We start from the raw sequence: 14,931 nt of genomic DNA, 5'->3' as shown, positions 1-14,931 counted from the left end.
CGGGATCCCGAGCCGCATCTGCGACCTACACCACAGCTCCCTGCAACACTGGATCCCTGACCCACTGAGCAAGGCCAGGGACTGAACCGCATCGTCATGGGTACTAGTCAGATTCTAAACAACTATTTTAATGAGGACATTTTTAATCATTTACTGTCCTCGTAATATTATTTCAGAGTAAATTCTTGAATTAAAAAAAAAAAGGAATCACCATGTGCTTTATTACAATGTAAATGTCACAAATTTGATCGATTGTGATCTTTAAACTTAGAAGCTTTTGCACAATAAACAAAACCATAAAAAATAACCCCACACATTGGTGGGTTTTGACTATACAGATGACTGAAGTGTTGGTGATTATTTGTTAAATCATATGACTCTCTTCCCTTCTATAAAAATATTCATTTTATACTACTTTTTAGGAATATTTCACTCTTTTGTCTCAAAACACAGGTATAAGTTATTGGGCTTAATCAACAGAAAGAGGTAAACAATAATTCATCTTAAGTAAACTTTGCCATTTGTTACCAGAGAGAATGGATTCAATTCTTAACTTCTTAAGGACCAGCATTAAACAGATTTTTACAATTCTTTTTGCTCTTTATGCTGGTAGTTGGGAAGAGAATGTTTCTTTTTGATTATGTGAGTGACCTATCCTAAAATGTATCCATCCTATAGTAAATTCCAAAACTTAATGTAAGCATGCATATAAAATGATCCAACCCACAGGGTCTATCCTGTTATTTGCAGGGCTCTTACATAGTGAAAACGGTCTATTTCAATTTCAACCAATATTTTCAAACACAGTATCAACATGTTTAAAATAACTTTGAAAAGCAAATGAAATTCCCTTTTTTATTACCTTGATTAAAATGATTACTCAGCAAATGGGCAAATAGCTACTGCCAAGGCTGTTCTGAAGCCCCTTTTCAGAGGCCTAATGCAAGGATCTGGCTTAAACTGAACAGGTGATGATTGACTCACAGCATAAGTGACATGGAACTTTCTATTTGAATTTGGCTGTAAAAATTTCATTAAAAATTAGAGTATAGTCATGTACAGAGAAGATTTGCAAGATGTCATAAATGGTCACATTAAACTCAGAAGATTAATTAGAAATTTCGAAGCGAGTCTGTATGTACATGTGCTGCTTTGGAGGGATGGGGAACCTTCTATCAGCTGACTATCTGCCAGGGACCAGGCTACCGAGGGATTTGAATCTTTAGGAAGGTCTGAAAGCATGAGATAGAAAAAAGGCCAGGCACAGACCATCAGTAACTGAATTTATATGACATCTCATTTACATTTGCTAATCATGAGCCAATCACTATCAGCCAGATTTTTCAAAGTATGGAATATATACTAGAAATGCATACAGTCTAAGTAATACCTAAGCAAGTAGATTAATGTTATTTCACTGCAAAAACATTGTCTTTTGCAGCCTAGGAAGTCTCAAATTAGACAAAGTGTCACCATTTTTAACTTCCGTAAAGATTTTGCCAATTAACAAGACTGGGAAGTCCTTTTGAACCCTCTGAATTACCCGAATAAATATTTTTCAAGTGAGAATTCCAAGGGCCTTAATGAAATTTCCACAGTTAAACAGCTCATAACACTTTAAGGAGACCGCTGGAGCTTTTGCACTGTTTCTTTTTATCATCTTTGATTAGACATAGGCTGTTCATGGAACTTTCTGTGATGACAGAAATGCTTTATGTCCAGTTGGTAACCACTAGCCACTCATACAATTAAGCACTTGAAACAGGGCTAGTGCAACTGAAGAATGGAACTTTTCATTTTATTTAATTTTAATTGAAATTTAAAGTAAAAGAGTCATAGGTAACCAATGGCCCCCAACTGGGAAGCCCGGCATCTAGAGATCAGAGGATATCAGTTTTTGATCTTGTAACTTTGATTAAAAAGTATATTTCTTTAGCCAAGTCATTCCAGATAAGCTTTTTTAAAAAAAGAAAAAAAAAGAAAAAGAAAATATGCATTCTAACTATAGATACCATATAAAAAGAAAGTTTAGATTAGATTCATAGTTTTTTTTTCTTCAAAGAATCATCGTGATCTTGAGAGAGAGAAATATCAGTTAAGAGGGACTTATCGTGAAAAGTCCAAAATGGTATTATGAGATACTCATATATCCTAGGTGTCATGATGCATTTGTAAAGAGATATACTGAACAAGTGTCATCTGAGTGCTGAGTCTCATATCTTGCCCAGGGCAAGTCACTTACCTGGCATCAGCTTCACTGTAATATTCTCTCGCCACTATGTCTTCAAACAGTTCACCTCCAGTAACCCTGTGAAGACAGAAAAGAAATTCACATTTAAAAAGAAAAACCTCAGCATCTATAGATCCGCACCAGTATTCAGAGAGCTTTTTTGTTTTCAGATTATTTAAAAAATTATGATCAAAACATCAACTATATTAAAGCACTATGAGACTCCGTAACAGTCAATTTATATTAATCTAAATATTTCCATCTGTTCTGTTTGCCTTTGTAACACCAGATCTGGAGGACACAATTTTCTGTATACCATAAATATAATCAGAACTATCTCTTGGAAAAATGGTTTCTATGAAATTCTTCAATTCTCCAAATATTAACTGGAGTCTGACAAAGTATGCGGCACCATGTAGAAATATTTTCTGAACAAAAAGATGATATATGTTGTGGGTGTGGAGTGTGAGTCTGCAGGCTCTGTTTCTCTGAAGGGGCTAATTTTTTCAACTATAGTGAATATATATTTATGTGCTAGAGGTGCCCTTCCAAAATACATACTGCTTTGGGGCTGACTGTTTGATTTTCCTTGTAAAGCACCCCAATTTCATTTATGTTCCATGTCATTCCCAGTGAACTAAAACTTGGGGTTTTGGCAATGTCCTGGGCAGCAGCAGTGATTCTTTGCCAACTAGAAGTAGCCAGATTTGTCTGCTCTTTTTAATAAAATGAAGACTTTCCCACAACTCGGCAACTGGATTTGGTTACTCCAGAAAGTCCATTCAAACCAGGGACTTGACGGCTTTCGAAAAAGGAGCTGTAACTATCTTTGGGATTCATTTCTTCTCCATGCCCAAGAGATTACTGTTTTGGAGCTGGAATTCCCTAGCCAGTGATTCTCTGGCTTGGGCTTTTTTCCGCCCACTTAAAAAATGAGTTTTTAAAGGTATATAGTTTTGTAGAAAAATCTTTAAATGTGGAAATGTACCAAGTCCTCCTCTATCTCATGACCCCAATTCCACTTTCTGGAATAAACTCATTTTAACTTTATGGATGTCTTTTCAACTTTTTGTGTATCTTTTAACATTTATACTTTTCCCCTTGCACTTTTCTCACTGAAGTACAATTGTGCAATATAAAACATTATTACACTAATTGTGTTTTTCATTTACATTAAATCATGGGTACTATTTCATGTCAGAAGTATTTTTTCCCTATTTAAAATAAGCAAAGTGTGTGAGTGTATACATCTTTGAGAGTATTTCTAGAAGATACTCTCATTTTTTTTTTTGGCTTTTGTCTTTTTTTTTTTTTTTTTTTTAGGGCGGCACCCGTGGCATATGGAGGTTCCCAGGCTAGGGGTTGAATTGGAGCTGTAGCCGCTGGCCTACACCACAGCCACAGCAACACCAGATCCTAGCCGCATCTGTGACCTACACCACAGCTCACGGCAACGCTGGATCCTTAACCCACTGAATGAGGCTGGATCCTTAACCCGCAACCTCGTGGTTCCTAATCGGATTCGTTTCTGCTGCGCCACGACAAAAACTCTGCAGAAGAAAAATTCTTAAAAGTAAAATCACTGGGTCAAAAAAGCAGCCACATTTAAAAATTTAGTTGAGAAGACAAGGCAAATTGCCTTCCAAAATGGTTGTACTCCCAACACTGAAAATGCCAACAGGCCCACTTCATTACTAATAATGGTTATCATCAGTAAACAAAACCACCTACCTAATTGGGAAAAAGTTAGCTCATGATAACATGACTTTGATTATTAGTGAAATGAATCACTTTCTTAAGTATTTAACCATTCCTTCTTATATTATGACTTGGCTTGATTTTAAAAAGAAATTTCAGCTTTGGAGTTTAACCTTATAATTGCTAACATTTGCTCAGTGCTTACCTCGTGCCTCACAGGATTCCTAACTATTTTTTTTTTAGGGCCATACCAGAAGCATATTGAGATGCCCAGGCTAGGGGGTGAATTGGAGCCACAGCTGCCAGCCCACACCACAGCCACAGCAACACGGGATCCACAATGCATCTGTGACCTATACCACAGCTCACGGCAACACCAGATCTTTAACCCTCTGAGCAAGGCCAGGGATAGAACTCACAACCTCATGGTTATCAGTCGGATTCATTTCTGCTGCGCCATGATGGGAACTTCTAAGCTTTTTATTAACTGATAAATTCTCATACTTTATGGTGGTTTTACCATTAACCCCATTTATTGATAAGCAAACAAAGGCACAGAGAAGTGAAGTAACTTGCCCAAGTTTATGCAACCGTAAGTGGCTCAGGTAGGCCACCCATTCCATAGCCCACACTCTCAATCACTACATGCACAGCCTTTTAAGAATTTATATACGGTATCTGTCTTTCTCTTTCTGACTTACTTCACTCAGTATGAGAGTCTCTAGTTCCATCCATGTTGCTGCAAATGGCATTGTTTCATTCTTTTTTATGGCTGAGTAGTATTCCATTATGTATATATACCACATCTTCCTAATCCAATCATCTGTCGATGGACATTTGGGTTGTGTCCATGTCTTGGCTGTTGTGAATAGAGCTGCATGTCTGGTATCTAATATACGGCACAAATGAAACTTTCCATAGAAAAGAAAATCATGGACTTGGAGAACAAGTCCATGTCTGGGGGGAGGGAAAGGGAGTGGAATGGATGGGAGCTTGGGGTTAACGGATGCAAACTACTGCTTTTCGAATGGATTAACAATGAGATCCTGCTGTGTAGCACTGAGAACTATGTCTAGATACTTACAACGAAGCATGGCAATGGGAGAAAAAACTATGTATACATGTAACGTGTAACTGGGTCCCCATGCTGGACAGTGAAAAAAAAAATTGTGTTGGGGGAAATAATAATAAAAAATAATAATAAAATAAAATAAAAGAATTTACACTGTCCATCTTTCCAGAAGTTTAGAAAGCATGAGTCATTTGGTCAAGTGCCTGGTGAAGATGTAATAAAGCTTGGGGTATGTACATTATAGGGTATGAGATAAAATTACCCTAAGATAGTTTTTTTGTTGTTCTTGTTTTTTTGTTTTCTTTTAATAAGTTCTGAAACATCATCAAATGATAACATTCCAAAGATTACCAGTCATTATTCTCTTCTATATACTCCTTTCTAAATGAAAAGATGTGACTGATACTGAAGACTGTAAACTTGTCTGAAAGTTTATGTGATTGTGCCCTGTCTTTATTGCATTCTGGATATGTGTAAGTCCTTTAATGTTGAAGTTACTATTTTTAGTTCTATTAGTTTTACATATAAAGTAAACATCTAAAATGATCATTTAAAGCTTCATATAGGCTTGCTATGAACACTATGGTTACATGCACATGTAATCTCATTTACTGGCACAGCTAGGTTTTTCTCCCAACTAGAATCTATGATGATAATGCAATCACACAAGATGCTCTAGACAAACTATAAAACATGCTAATTAAATATTAGACAGAAAGCACTTCCAACAAATCCATTATTATCTCTATAATGATGACAATAGTTTTACGGGATTTCTTCCGTTGAATGTAACCAGTGTAGATGTGATATATTTGTATTTATCTGTTTCTGACCAGAGGGACCTAGAAAATCTGTATATATTACAAACAATTTTGGATTGCTAAAATGTTTAACAAATATTGATTAAAAAGCCTATTTTCATTAACACAATTGTTGCTGCACATAGTAGGTCTTTAAATATATTATATACTTCATGAGGACTGTCAGATCCTAAATCCCTTGGATCAGGACTTACTGATCTTTGTTACCTTAGCACCTAAGCCAGCAACTAAGACATAATACTTGTTCAATGAATGAGTACTGAAGTAATGATTAAATAAATTAACCAAGTTAGAAAATCATGCTACTCATGTATTACAAGTCTAGACTTTACATGTGCTTTAAAAGGAAAAAGACAACACTAAAACTGAGCTATACATGACAATAAGTTTTATTACTTAAGGTTGTGCATTTAATATTGAAAAGTCATTTATAACTATTCAACAAATTTAAGGGGTACAGAGTTTTATGCTGAGTTTTAGATTATGCAGTCAACTGTTTCTGAAAGTACTTCTTTCTCATTTTCTAGCATTCATTTTTCTCATTATTTAAAAATATCCTTGTGCAAAGAAAGAATATTTTTAAATATCATTTTTTATCATTATCATTTTTGCAGTATGTATGATAAATGTTTAAGAAGAAAAAAAATGTAATTCTAATAGAATGCACTGCTTTAAAGAGAAACTCTTGAATTTTCTAACTTTAACACATTTTTATACTTACATTATCGTTTAATGGAGCACAAAATTAAGCAGTAGTTATTACAGATTTTTGAAAATTTCTAGTGTGCTATGTGAAGTTTCATACAGGATCACGAAGTAAATCAGTCTCATATGTAAACTTAATTAATTTGAGATTTTGTGAATAAACTGATGTTAAGGATCTATGACAAGGCATATCAATTATATATCTAAAGCATAAATTATCATTTACAAACTTCTAGAACATTAGGCCTTACAGGAAAAATAGAGATAATTCTAGCACTATGAAAAGATGAGACTCTACATATCAAAAAGAAGTATTTTTGTTGTTGCTGTTGTTATTTATGGGGATGCTGATTCATACTGTGTTATCCAGCAAGAATGAATTATTTCTGCTCCTAATACATATTTGTGAGTTATTTTGGAAATGGCTGAAAGTAGTTTCATCTTGAATAAAACCTTTATGATAGTTCATGAGGATCAGAGCCTTGCCTACGACACTGAGCTGCTGCTGGAGTCCAGGAAATCCAAGACTGGGCTCTGGAAGAGAAAACGGGGCCACATTAACCCCTAAACCAGCAGTGATGCAGAGATTAGGCCAGAGCCCGGGTGGCAGGGCTAAACTCAGGAACCTCAGGCTGTAGCCACACTGGAAAACAGGAACCCAGAGCAGGGCCCAGCCAACTCACAGTGAGGGGGCAATCTCTGGAAAGCAGGCTGGAGTATTTCCTAGAAAAGGGAAGAATGTGCCCCCTTCCCCCAAACTCTCAGTATAAAGCTGAAGAACAAGCCCAATGAGCAGAGGCTAACCAGGCCAGAAATTCAAGGCTCTAAACAGAGATGGCAGGAGTCACATTAGCAAAGAATCCCCACAGTCAGATTTTTGTGCAAAAACATTTCAGAGGCGGCGTTGCACTTGGGTGACTGATATGCCCTCTAGCGATCTCCAGGGCAGAGGCCAAATCAGTGACGTATTCATCTGTGCTACCCGCATGATGGTCAGCACATGGCCTTCCATGCTCTTGAACAACAGCAGCAACATCCACTGGGTGCTCACTGTGTGCCAAGCCCAAGCACCATTCCAGCTCTCCACAGGTGGTAGATACTAGTGCTATTTCCACGCTACACATGTGGAAACTGAAGTAGTGGAGATTAAGGACCTTTCCCTAAGAACACACAACACAAGAAAGAAAAAGGGTTTATTTATCCTCATTGTGCTACCTGGGTAGTTGCCTCTTGGCCACAATCTGGAGAGCAGAAGGGCAGGTGAAAGATCTCTGGAGCCCAAAGGATCATGTGGAAAGCCTGGGAAGAACAGTGACATAATGGCATTGCCACTTAGACCCCCTTTTAATTCTCTGATTAAAGTCAGACCAACCGCTGATGAAGGCTGATCCGAGTGAAGCCGATCATCATTCATTAATAGGAGTGTGATTGGCTTTTTTGGCCAGACAATCCTTTACCACATAGGCTAGTCCCTTGAATGGCAAGAGTGTTAGCATCAGGCCCCACACTAGGGGCTGGCAGCACGACCTTGTCAGTGTGCCAATCCCGCTATTCCTGTCACCCCAAGGCCCCCCGAGGCACCCCTGATGAGAACTGCTGAGCGAAGGGAACAAGTCTCTGGAGACACAATTGAAAAATTGGGCCTTCTTAGCAGCATCTTCAGCAGACAGAGTCAATCAAGCCAACCACTGGGGCCAGGGCCCTTTGGACAGACATCTGGGATTGAACACTGTGTCTTCAGCCCCTTACAGGGTGCCTGGCATATATAAGGGGCTTAATAAATCCTTGCTGAGTGAATAAATTATTAAATGATTAAATCAATGAGTGAAAGCATAAGCATCAGTCCACAGTTTTATGGTTTAACCTGTATTTAAGCCAGAATTGGGAGGAAGGGACCTAACTACCTTTCATGCTATTTATTTATCAATCTCTAGACAAATCTTGCTGATTTTATCTCCAAAAGGGGTCTTGAATCAAGACTTCTTTCCATCTCCATTACAATGTCACCAGCCCAAGTCCTCACAGTCACCTGCACTGCTGCAACAGCCTCCTAACTGGTACCAACTCCTCTCTTGCCCCCTGCGATCCATTCTCCAGGTAGCAACTATATGTACATTGAATTCTGTCTCATGCCTACCTGAAGCTCTTAAATACCTGCCCACTGTTTTTCCTGGCAAAATCCTCACATGACGCACCTGTCTCCTCCCTTCCCTGGTGCCCCTCTCCTCCGGCTGTGTTCCTCAAGGGCACAAGCTCCTTCCCGTCCCTGGGCCGTCTCACATGCTTGTCCCTCTTCCAGAACACTCCCATCCTCTCTACCTTTCCTATTCAGTGAGTCAGTCCCTCTTACCCTTCAAAATCTGGCTTAAACTTTACATCCTCAGACGCCCCACTTGTCTAAGTTACCTAGCCCCCTTAAAACTTAGTGTTATTGTTCATAACACGCATCGCCAACCTCATTATGTGTTTATTTGTGAACCCACTTGTTTCATGTTTGTCTCTCCAACTAGTATGACTGCTCTGGGAGGGTAAAATCTGTCCCTGCTTTTCCAAGTGTTGACTCATAGGGCCTGTGACAAGCTCATTAAATGCTTGAGCGAATGATCCCAGAGTTTCATATTTCACAGGGAGTCGGATGTGTGGGATGATCGCATATCAATACCATAATGTTGATATTCCTGACATCATATCACTTACCATTACATTTTATAAGAAGAAGAAGTGGGATCTCTCAAGCAGTTTGTCCCTGGAAATTATATATATATATCGGTTTTGGATTGTATACTATCTTTCCCATAAGACAGAGTTTGTGAATTAATCATGTCTAGTCACAAACACAAGAGGTATTTGTTGAATTCATTACAAAGGGGCATACTTGGATTAGAGACTGAGAGGGAATAAAAGCATGATGTTTCACGATCCAGGGAAGATAACTAGCAATGTTTCAATTTCGTTTTTTGACAAACTAAACCCATATGCTTCCTTTTTCATTTTTTATTATCATTGAATACAGAGACCAAGAACATCTATATGTCTAACTTCTATTTGACATTTTGCTTCTCTAGATATTTAGAAATGTCCAAAGTTCTTGGTGAATTATGAGTTTTAGAGTCAAGCGAGGTAACCATGTCATGAGCAGAATCAGATGTGTCAGCCAGTTCAGATAAACTGGCAATGGTGGGCATTGGGGCAGCAGATACAAACTAGGGATGGAGGGATTCAAAACACAATTTTGGTTCATTGTTAATACGGCTGTTAGCACTTAGCTAAGATCAATGTAGCTGTAAGTTATTTTCTAGCTGAATACCTAGTATCTGATAACACCTCCAATGTAGTAGATTATGCAAGGTTGTTCAGAAATTATTTTCAGAATGGATCCCAAATTGTATAATGGAAATCAAAAAGGCTGTGAGTTGTTTTAATACAAGGTCCAAAGAGTTTCTTATTGCTTCTGAGTAGACAGATGTGCTGAATCATACTAAGAATTGCATTTGAGGTAATAAAACTGAGACAGGCAATTGGAACTGTTCCACTTAAAACCTGAGTCAGGCCAGGAGGAGAGGCAGCACACTGGGGAATAATAGAAGCAGGACTGTGTACTCATGGGCACTGTCCCACCTGTGGTATTAAGCAGAGTGGGAAAGTGGAGTGTGGTGGCAGGGTCCTTATGCCCTCAAAGGAACGCTTACTTTACTCTTGTTTTACCGTTTAATCTTTGGTGGCTGATGCTCTCCCTTCAACATCATTCCGGATTTCACCTCATTTTACTTATTTTACTTATGCCCCTTCTGCATCCTCCCACAAATCTAAAACTCACGCCAACTCTACTTTGTAATTCCTTTCTCATTCCATCTTTCTCAATGCAAGCCCAAAATCGAACCACTATCAAAAGCTCATGTTTTTAAAATTGTTCTTCCTATTCGATGACCAAGAAAAAGCATGAATGAAAACAGCACTGTCAACCACAAATAAGGGCACATGGAATAAGGCAAAAGCAGAAATAAGGTGGGGTATTCTTCTTGTTCTGTTACTATCACAGACCTCAAGTGAGCAAATCAGCCATTAAGCTTAGTATATTTGTGTGTGGGTGTGGTTTAATAAGATGCCTTCATCTAAGATTATCTGATTAAATGCTCAGGCAATGGTTTGCAAAGATGTATCTATCAAAATGAATGTTTCCTGAAGGCAAAAAATTGATTGCAATGCTATGCACTTAAAAAGTTCGATACAAATTAAAACCACAATAAGATACCAATTCGCATCTATTAAGAGGGCCACTATAAGAAAAAACAGAAAATAAAAAGTATTGGTGAGGATGCAGAGGAGTTGGAACACTTGTGCACTGCTGATGGAAATGCAAAACTATACAGCTGCTGTGGAAAACAGTATGACTGTTCCTCAAAAAATTAAAAGTAGAATTACCATATGACCCAGGAATTCTACTTCTGGATATATACCCAGAACAATTTAAAGCAGGATCTCGAAAAGCTATTTGTACACCTGTGTTCAGAGCAGCATTATTCACAATAGTTAAAACATGGAAGCAACCCAAGTGTTCACTGGCAGATGAATGGATAAGTAAAATGCAGTATATATAGACAGTGAAGCATTATTCACTGTTAAAATGGAAGGAAATTCTAACATACGTCACAACATGGGTGAACCTTCAGGACATTACGGTAAGTGAAATAAGCCAGTCACAAAAAGACAAATACTATACAACTTCACTTATATGAGGTATTTAGAGAAAGAAAAAGTAGAATGGTGGTTGCCAAGGACTAGAGGAAGGCGAATGTGGAGTTATTGCTTAGTGGCTGGAAAGTTCCAGTTCTGCGAGATGAAAGTGTTCTGGAGATGGAGAGAGACGACAGCTGTACAATGTAAATGTGCTTAATACCACTTAACTGTACATTTAAAACTGGTTATGCAATTTTTATGTTATGTGTACTTTAACACAACTTAAAAAAATTAAAAATCAAAAGAAAATGTCTAAAAATAAGGATGACAATGAAAAAAACAAAGAGCAAAATATAACAAAGACTAAATAAATATTACTAGTTCCTATTCCTCTTTGTGGGTTCCAGAGGGTTTTAAAAAACTATCCATACCATAATGTCAAATGCTAATAAACAGCTCTACACTAGCCAGTTGTGAAAACTGATCATTTGTTTCACTTTTAGGCAGCATGGTCAAATAAGAGAATGAAGCGTAATATCAACTGGTTTGAATTAGTCAACTGTGTGAGGTCATATCAAGCCAAAATTGTTCTGTGCTATATTTTGCCTATTCATAAAACACAAAGAGAAAGGACAGCATTTCTTGCTATTCAGAACCACCAGACAAGGGTTGTGCAATTTATGTTCTACATGAAGGCACAAGCCAAGGGGGCAAGAGAGGGCTGTCATTCAGCCCTATTCCATTCTCTAAGCGAAGTACCCACACCAAGAGCTTCTAATGGCACCGAAACACCAATAGGGCTAACAGTGGCTCTATCCATATTTCACAAAGTTCCATGAGTAATTCAGTTCACATTACCCCCTACTCACCAAGATATGATTACCATGAGCCAGTACCCCTGCGGAATACCCAAGGACACTCGGTGAGACAGATAAAGTGTTCTCATTCTGGGAATATCAAATATGAAAGTAAATGGTCTTTCTGTAGTGTCAGCAAGGTTTGAGCCATGTATAAGATCTTTTAGAAGTCCTCGTGGAAATCTTAAAATTGAAATTTAAGACTGTGCAAGCTGTATTTGGAGGTTCGCAGGACTGTTTGCCTCCCTCATGTCTTAACATAGACCATGTCTTTTTTTTGACTTCGGAGACTTAGTTAGTCTCCTAAGGGATAGACTATCTCTTTGGTAACTCATGACTTGCGATGACTACATAGCTTTGCACCAGTCCTACTCTCAGTTCACCAAAATCCTGCTTGGCACATGCATGTATTTTCTGGGGATGGGTGAGTTCATATAATAGTACACTCAACCTCCAGGAGACACAACAATTAACAACACAGTGCCTGTGCCTATATTAAAAATAAAAAAAAAAAGGAAAAATCTCATAATCCATCCAGGAAGTAGATGGTGAGTGAGTGCCCTGTTGAGGCAGGAGGCTCCCCTGCCAACCCTGGGCTCTGGTCCCTTAGACTCTCAGACCCTGGAGCTGAAGCTGGACCCATACCCAAAGGTGCAAGATTCTGCTGGAAGTGACGGATCTGGCTAAGGAGAGGTGATTATAGCCTGAACCCCCAGTTTGGCAACAGTAATTTTCAACTGACGATGTGAAACTGAAGGAGAAATACCGTTCAACACTCAGGTAATCTGCAATGTAAATAAACCACGTAAAATTCCCATTCTTATAATTACTCCTTAATTTTCTGTTTTATCTATCCAAACTAACTGCATATCCTAGTCATATTTTTTTTTCGTTTTGTTGTTGTTGTTGTTGTTGTTGCTATTTCTTGGGCCGCTCCTGCGGCATATGGAGGTTCCCAGGCCAGGGGTCGAATCGGAGCTGTAGCCACCGGCCTACGCCAGAGCCACAGCAACGCGGGATCCGAGCCGCGTCTGCAACCTACACCACAGCTCACGGCAACGCCAGATCGTTAACCTACTGAGCAAGGGCAGGGACCGAACTCGCAACCTCATGGTTCCTAGTTGGATTCGTTTACCACTGCGCCACGACGGGAACTCCCCTAGTCATATTTTAAAAAGAAAATAATTCGTATTTGTTCATAGCAAGTTTTTTAAAAATAGTGAAGTCGATCTTTACTTGACCTCAATATTTTAGTAATTTCCTATAAATTATACATATTCTATTTGCTTTGTATATATCATTTATACATATAAAGTCTCACTTATACAAATATAGTTCTAATTTTAAGAAGTAAAAGAAAAATTTCTAACATATATCATACATCTCAACAATATATCTGATACCCTGTACCCTAATGTGCTTTAAAAAAACCCCAAAACAAACAAAAAAAGCAATCACCATTTATAGATTTACATATACCACAGATATTCTAAAGAATCATAAGAGAATACTTACAAAATGTTTTTAAAAGAGTGGAAAAGTCTACCTAATTAGAAACAATTTGAGTTCTGTGGAGAAATACCTACTAACTGCACAATTGGAATTCAGTAAATCTATCAGAAATTCTACTATATAAAAGATAAACTAAAATCTTGATATCTATGCTATCTCTAGTCATTTACTAGACTATTTCTTTTTTTTTTTTTTTAATCTTTTGATCTTTTTAGGACTGTACCCATAGCATACAGAGGTTCCCAGGCTAGGAGTCGGATTGGAGCCACAGTAACATGGGATTTGATCGAACCCACATCCTCATGGTTGCTAGTCAGGTTCATTAACCACTGAGCCACAACAGGAACTCCCAAGACAGAGTTTCAAGCACTATAATGTGGACATGATTGAAAAAATATGGCCATTTGCCCTCTGATCATCATCTTATAAACTACACATCATTAATCTTATTTTTTTAACTTTTAATTTTTTTATGGCTGTGTCCATGCACATGGCAGTCCCTGGGCCAGGTATTGAATCTGAGCTGCAGCTGAGGCAACACTGGATCCTTTAACCCACTACTGGGCTGGGTATTGAACCTGAGCCTCCACAGTCACCTGAGCCACTGCAGTTGGATTTTCAACTCACAGTTCCATAGCAGGAACTACATCGTTAATCCTGTTACATATAACTGAAACCACCTAGGACTCCTGCTGAGGTTATGCTGAATTACCCTGTGAATTCCTGTTTTCACCATTAAGGCCAAGGCAACTGCCTTTGACTGCAAATATCGCTGCAGCTAAGTTTTGTTCCCCAAGTTAACTGGGCTTAAAGAGTTTGTGTATCTCAGTAATTCATCTAAAAGTGGGCTTTCATCACCAGAAGAATTGAGCCTACATTTAGCCACACAATGTCTGAATCATCTTATGAAACAGCAAAGCCACTGTAAATGATAGGCAAATTTATACACCTCCAAACTGAGCTTCTAACATATTTCTGGCCAACCAGAAAGAATCCTAGAATAGAGGTGATAGATGAGTGAACCTAATGAGTTGGTGATACTTCCCTCTAAGACAATGTTCTGAAGCACTGGGAAACGTTTTCTAAGATGACAGGTATCTTGAATATTCCAAGATGACAAATTTAAATATACAGGAGGCCAACAGATTCTCTGCTGGAGAGGACACATCCTTATTTGTTGACCCCTGTGGGTATGTAAATGGTTACAAAGAAGGGCTCAAGCTTTGGTGGCTGCAAGCTATTGAATTGTGTTTGCTGTTTTACCAATTCGGGGAGGAACAGGAATTTCCCAGTTCTCCCATTTCTTCCTAATAATACAAATAACTTTACAGAAGTTAAGCTTGTCACCTTGTCCTCAGT

At 38.3% G+C, this 14,931-nt stretch overlaps 1 protein-coding gene across 25 annotated transcripts in view; it reads right to left on the bottom strand.

The window, feature by feature from the left end:
* Window positions 1-14,931, bottom strand: part of CAMK2D (calcium/calmodulin dependent protein kinase II delta) — a 304,904-nt gene that overhangs the window by 82,499 nt on the left and 207,474 nt on the right. For all 25 annotated transcript variants that reach the window (XM_047798686.1, XM_047798680.1, XM_047798687.1 and 22 more), the window contains exon 5: window positions 2,243-2,308. In XM_047798686.1, coding sequence (XP_047654642.1) covers window positions 2,243-2,308 — 66 coding nt within the window. The remainder of the gene's footprint in view (window positions 1-2,242; window positions 2,309-14,931) is intronic.

The sequence above is a fragment of the Phacochoerus africanus genome, chromosome 10 (genome assembly GCF_016906955.1).
Source record: "Phacochoerus africanus isolate WHEZ1 chromosome 10, ROS_Pafr_v1, whole genome shotgun sequence".
NCBI lineage: Eukaryota > Metazoa > Chordata > Mammalia > Artiodactyla > Suidae > Phacochoerus > Phacochoerus africanus.
This window is presented reverse-complemented; position numbering and strand designations above follow the sequence as displayed.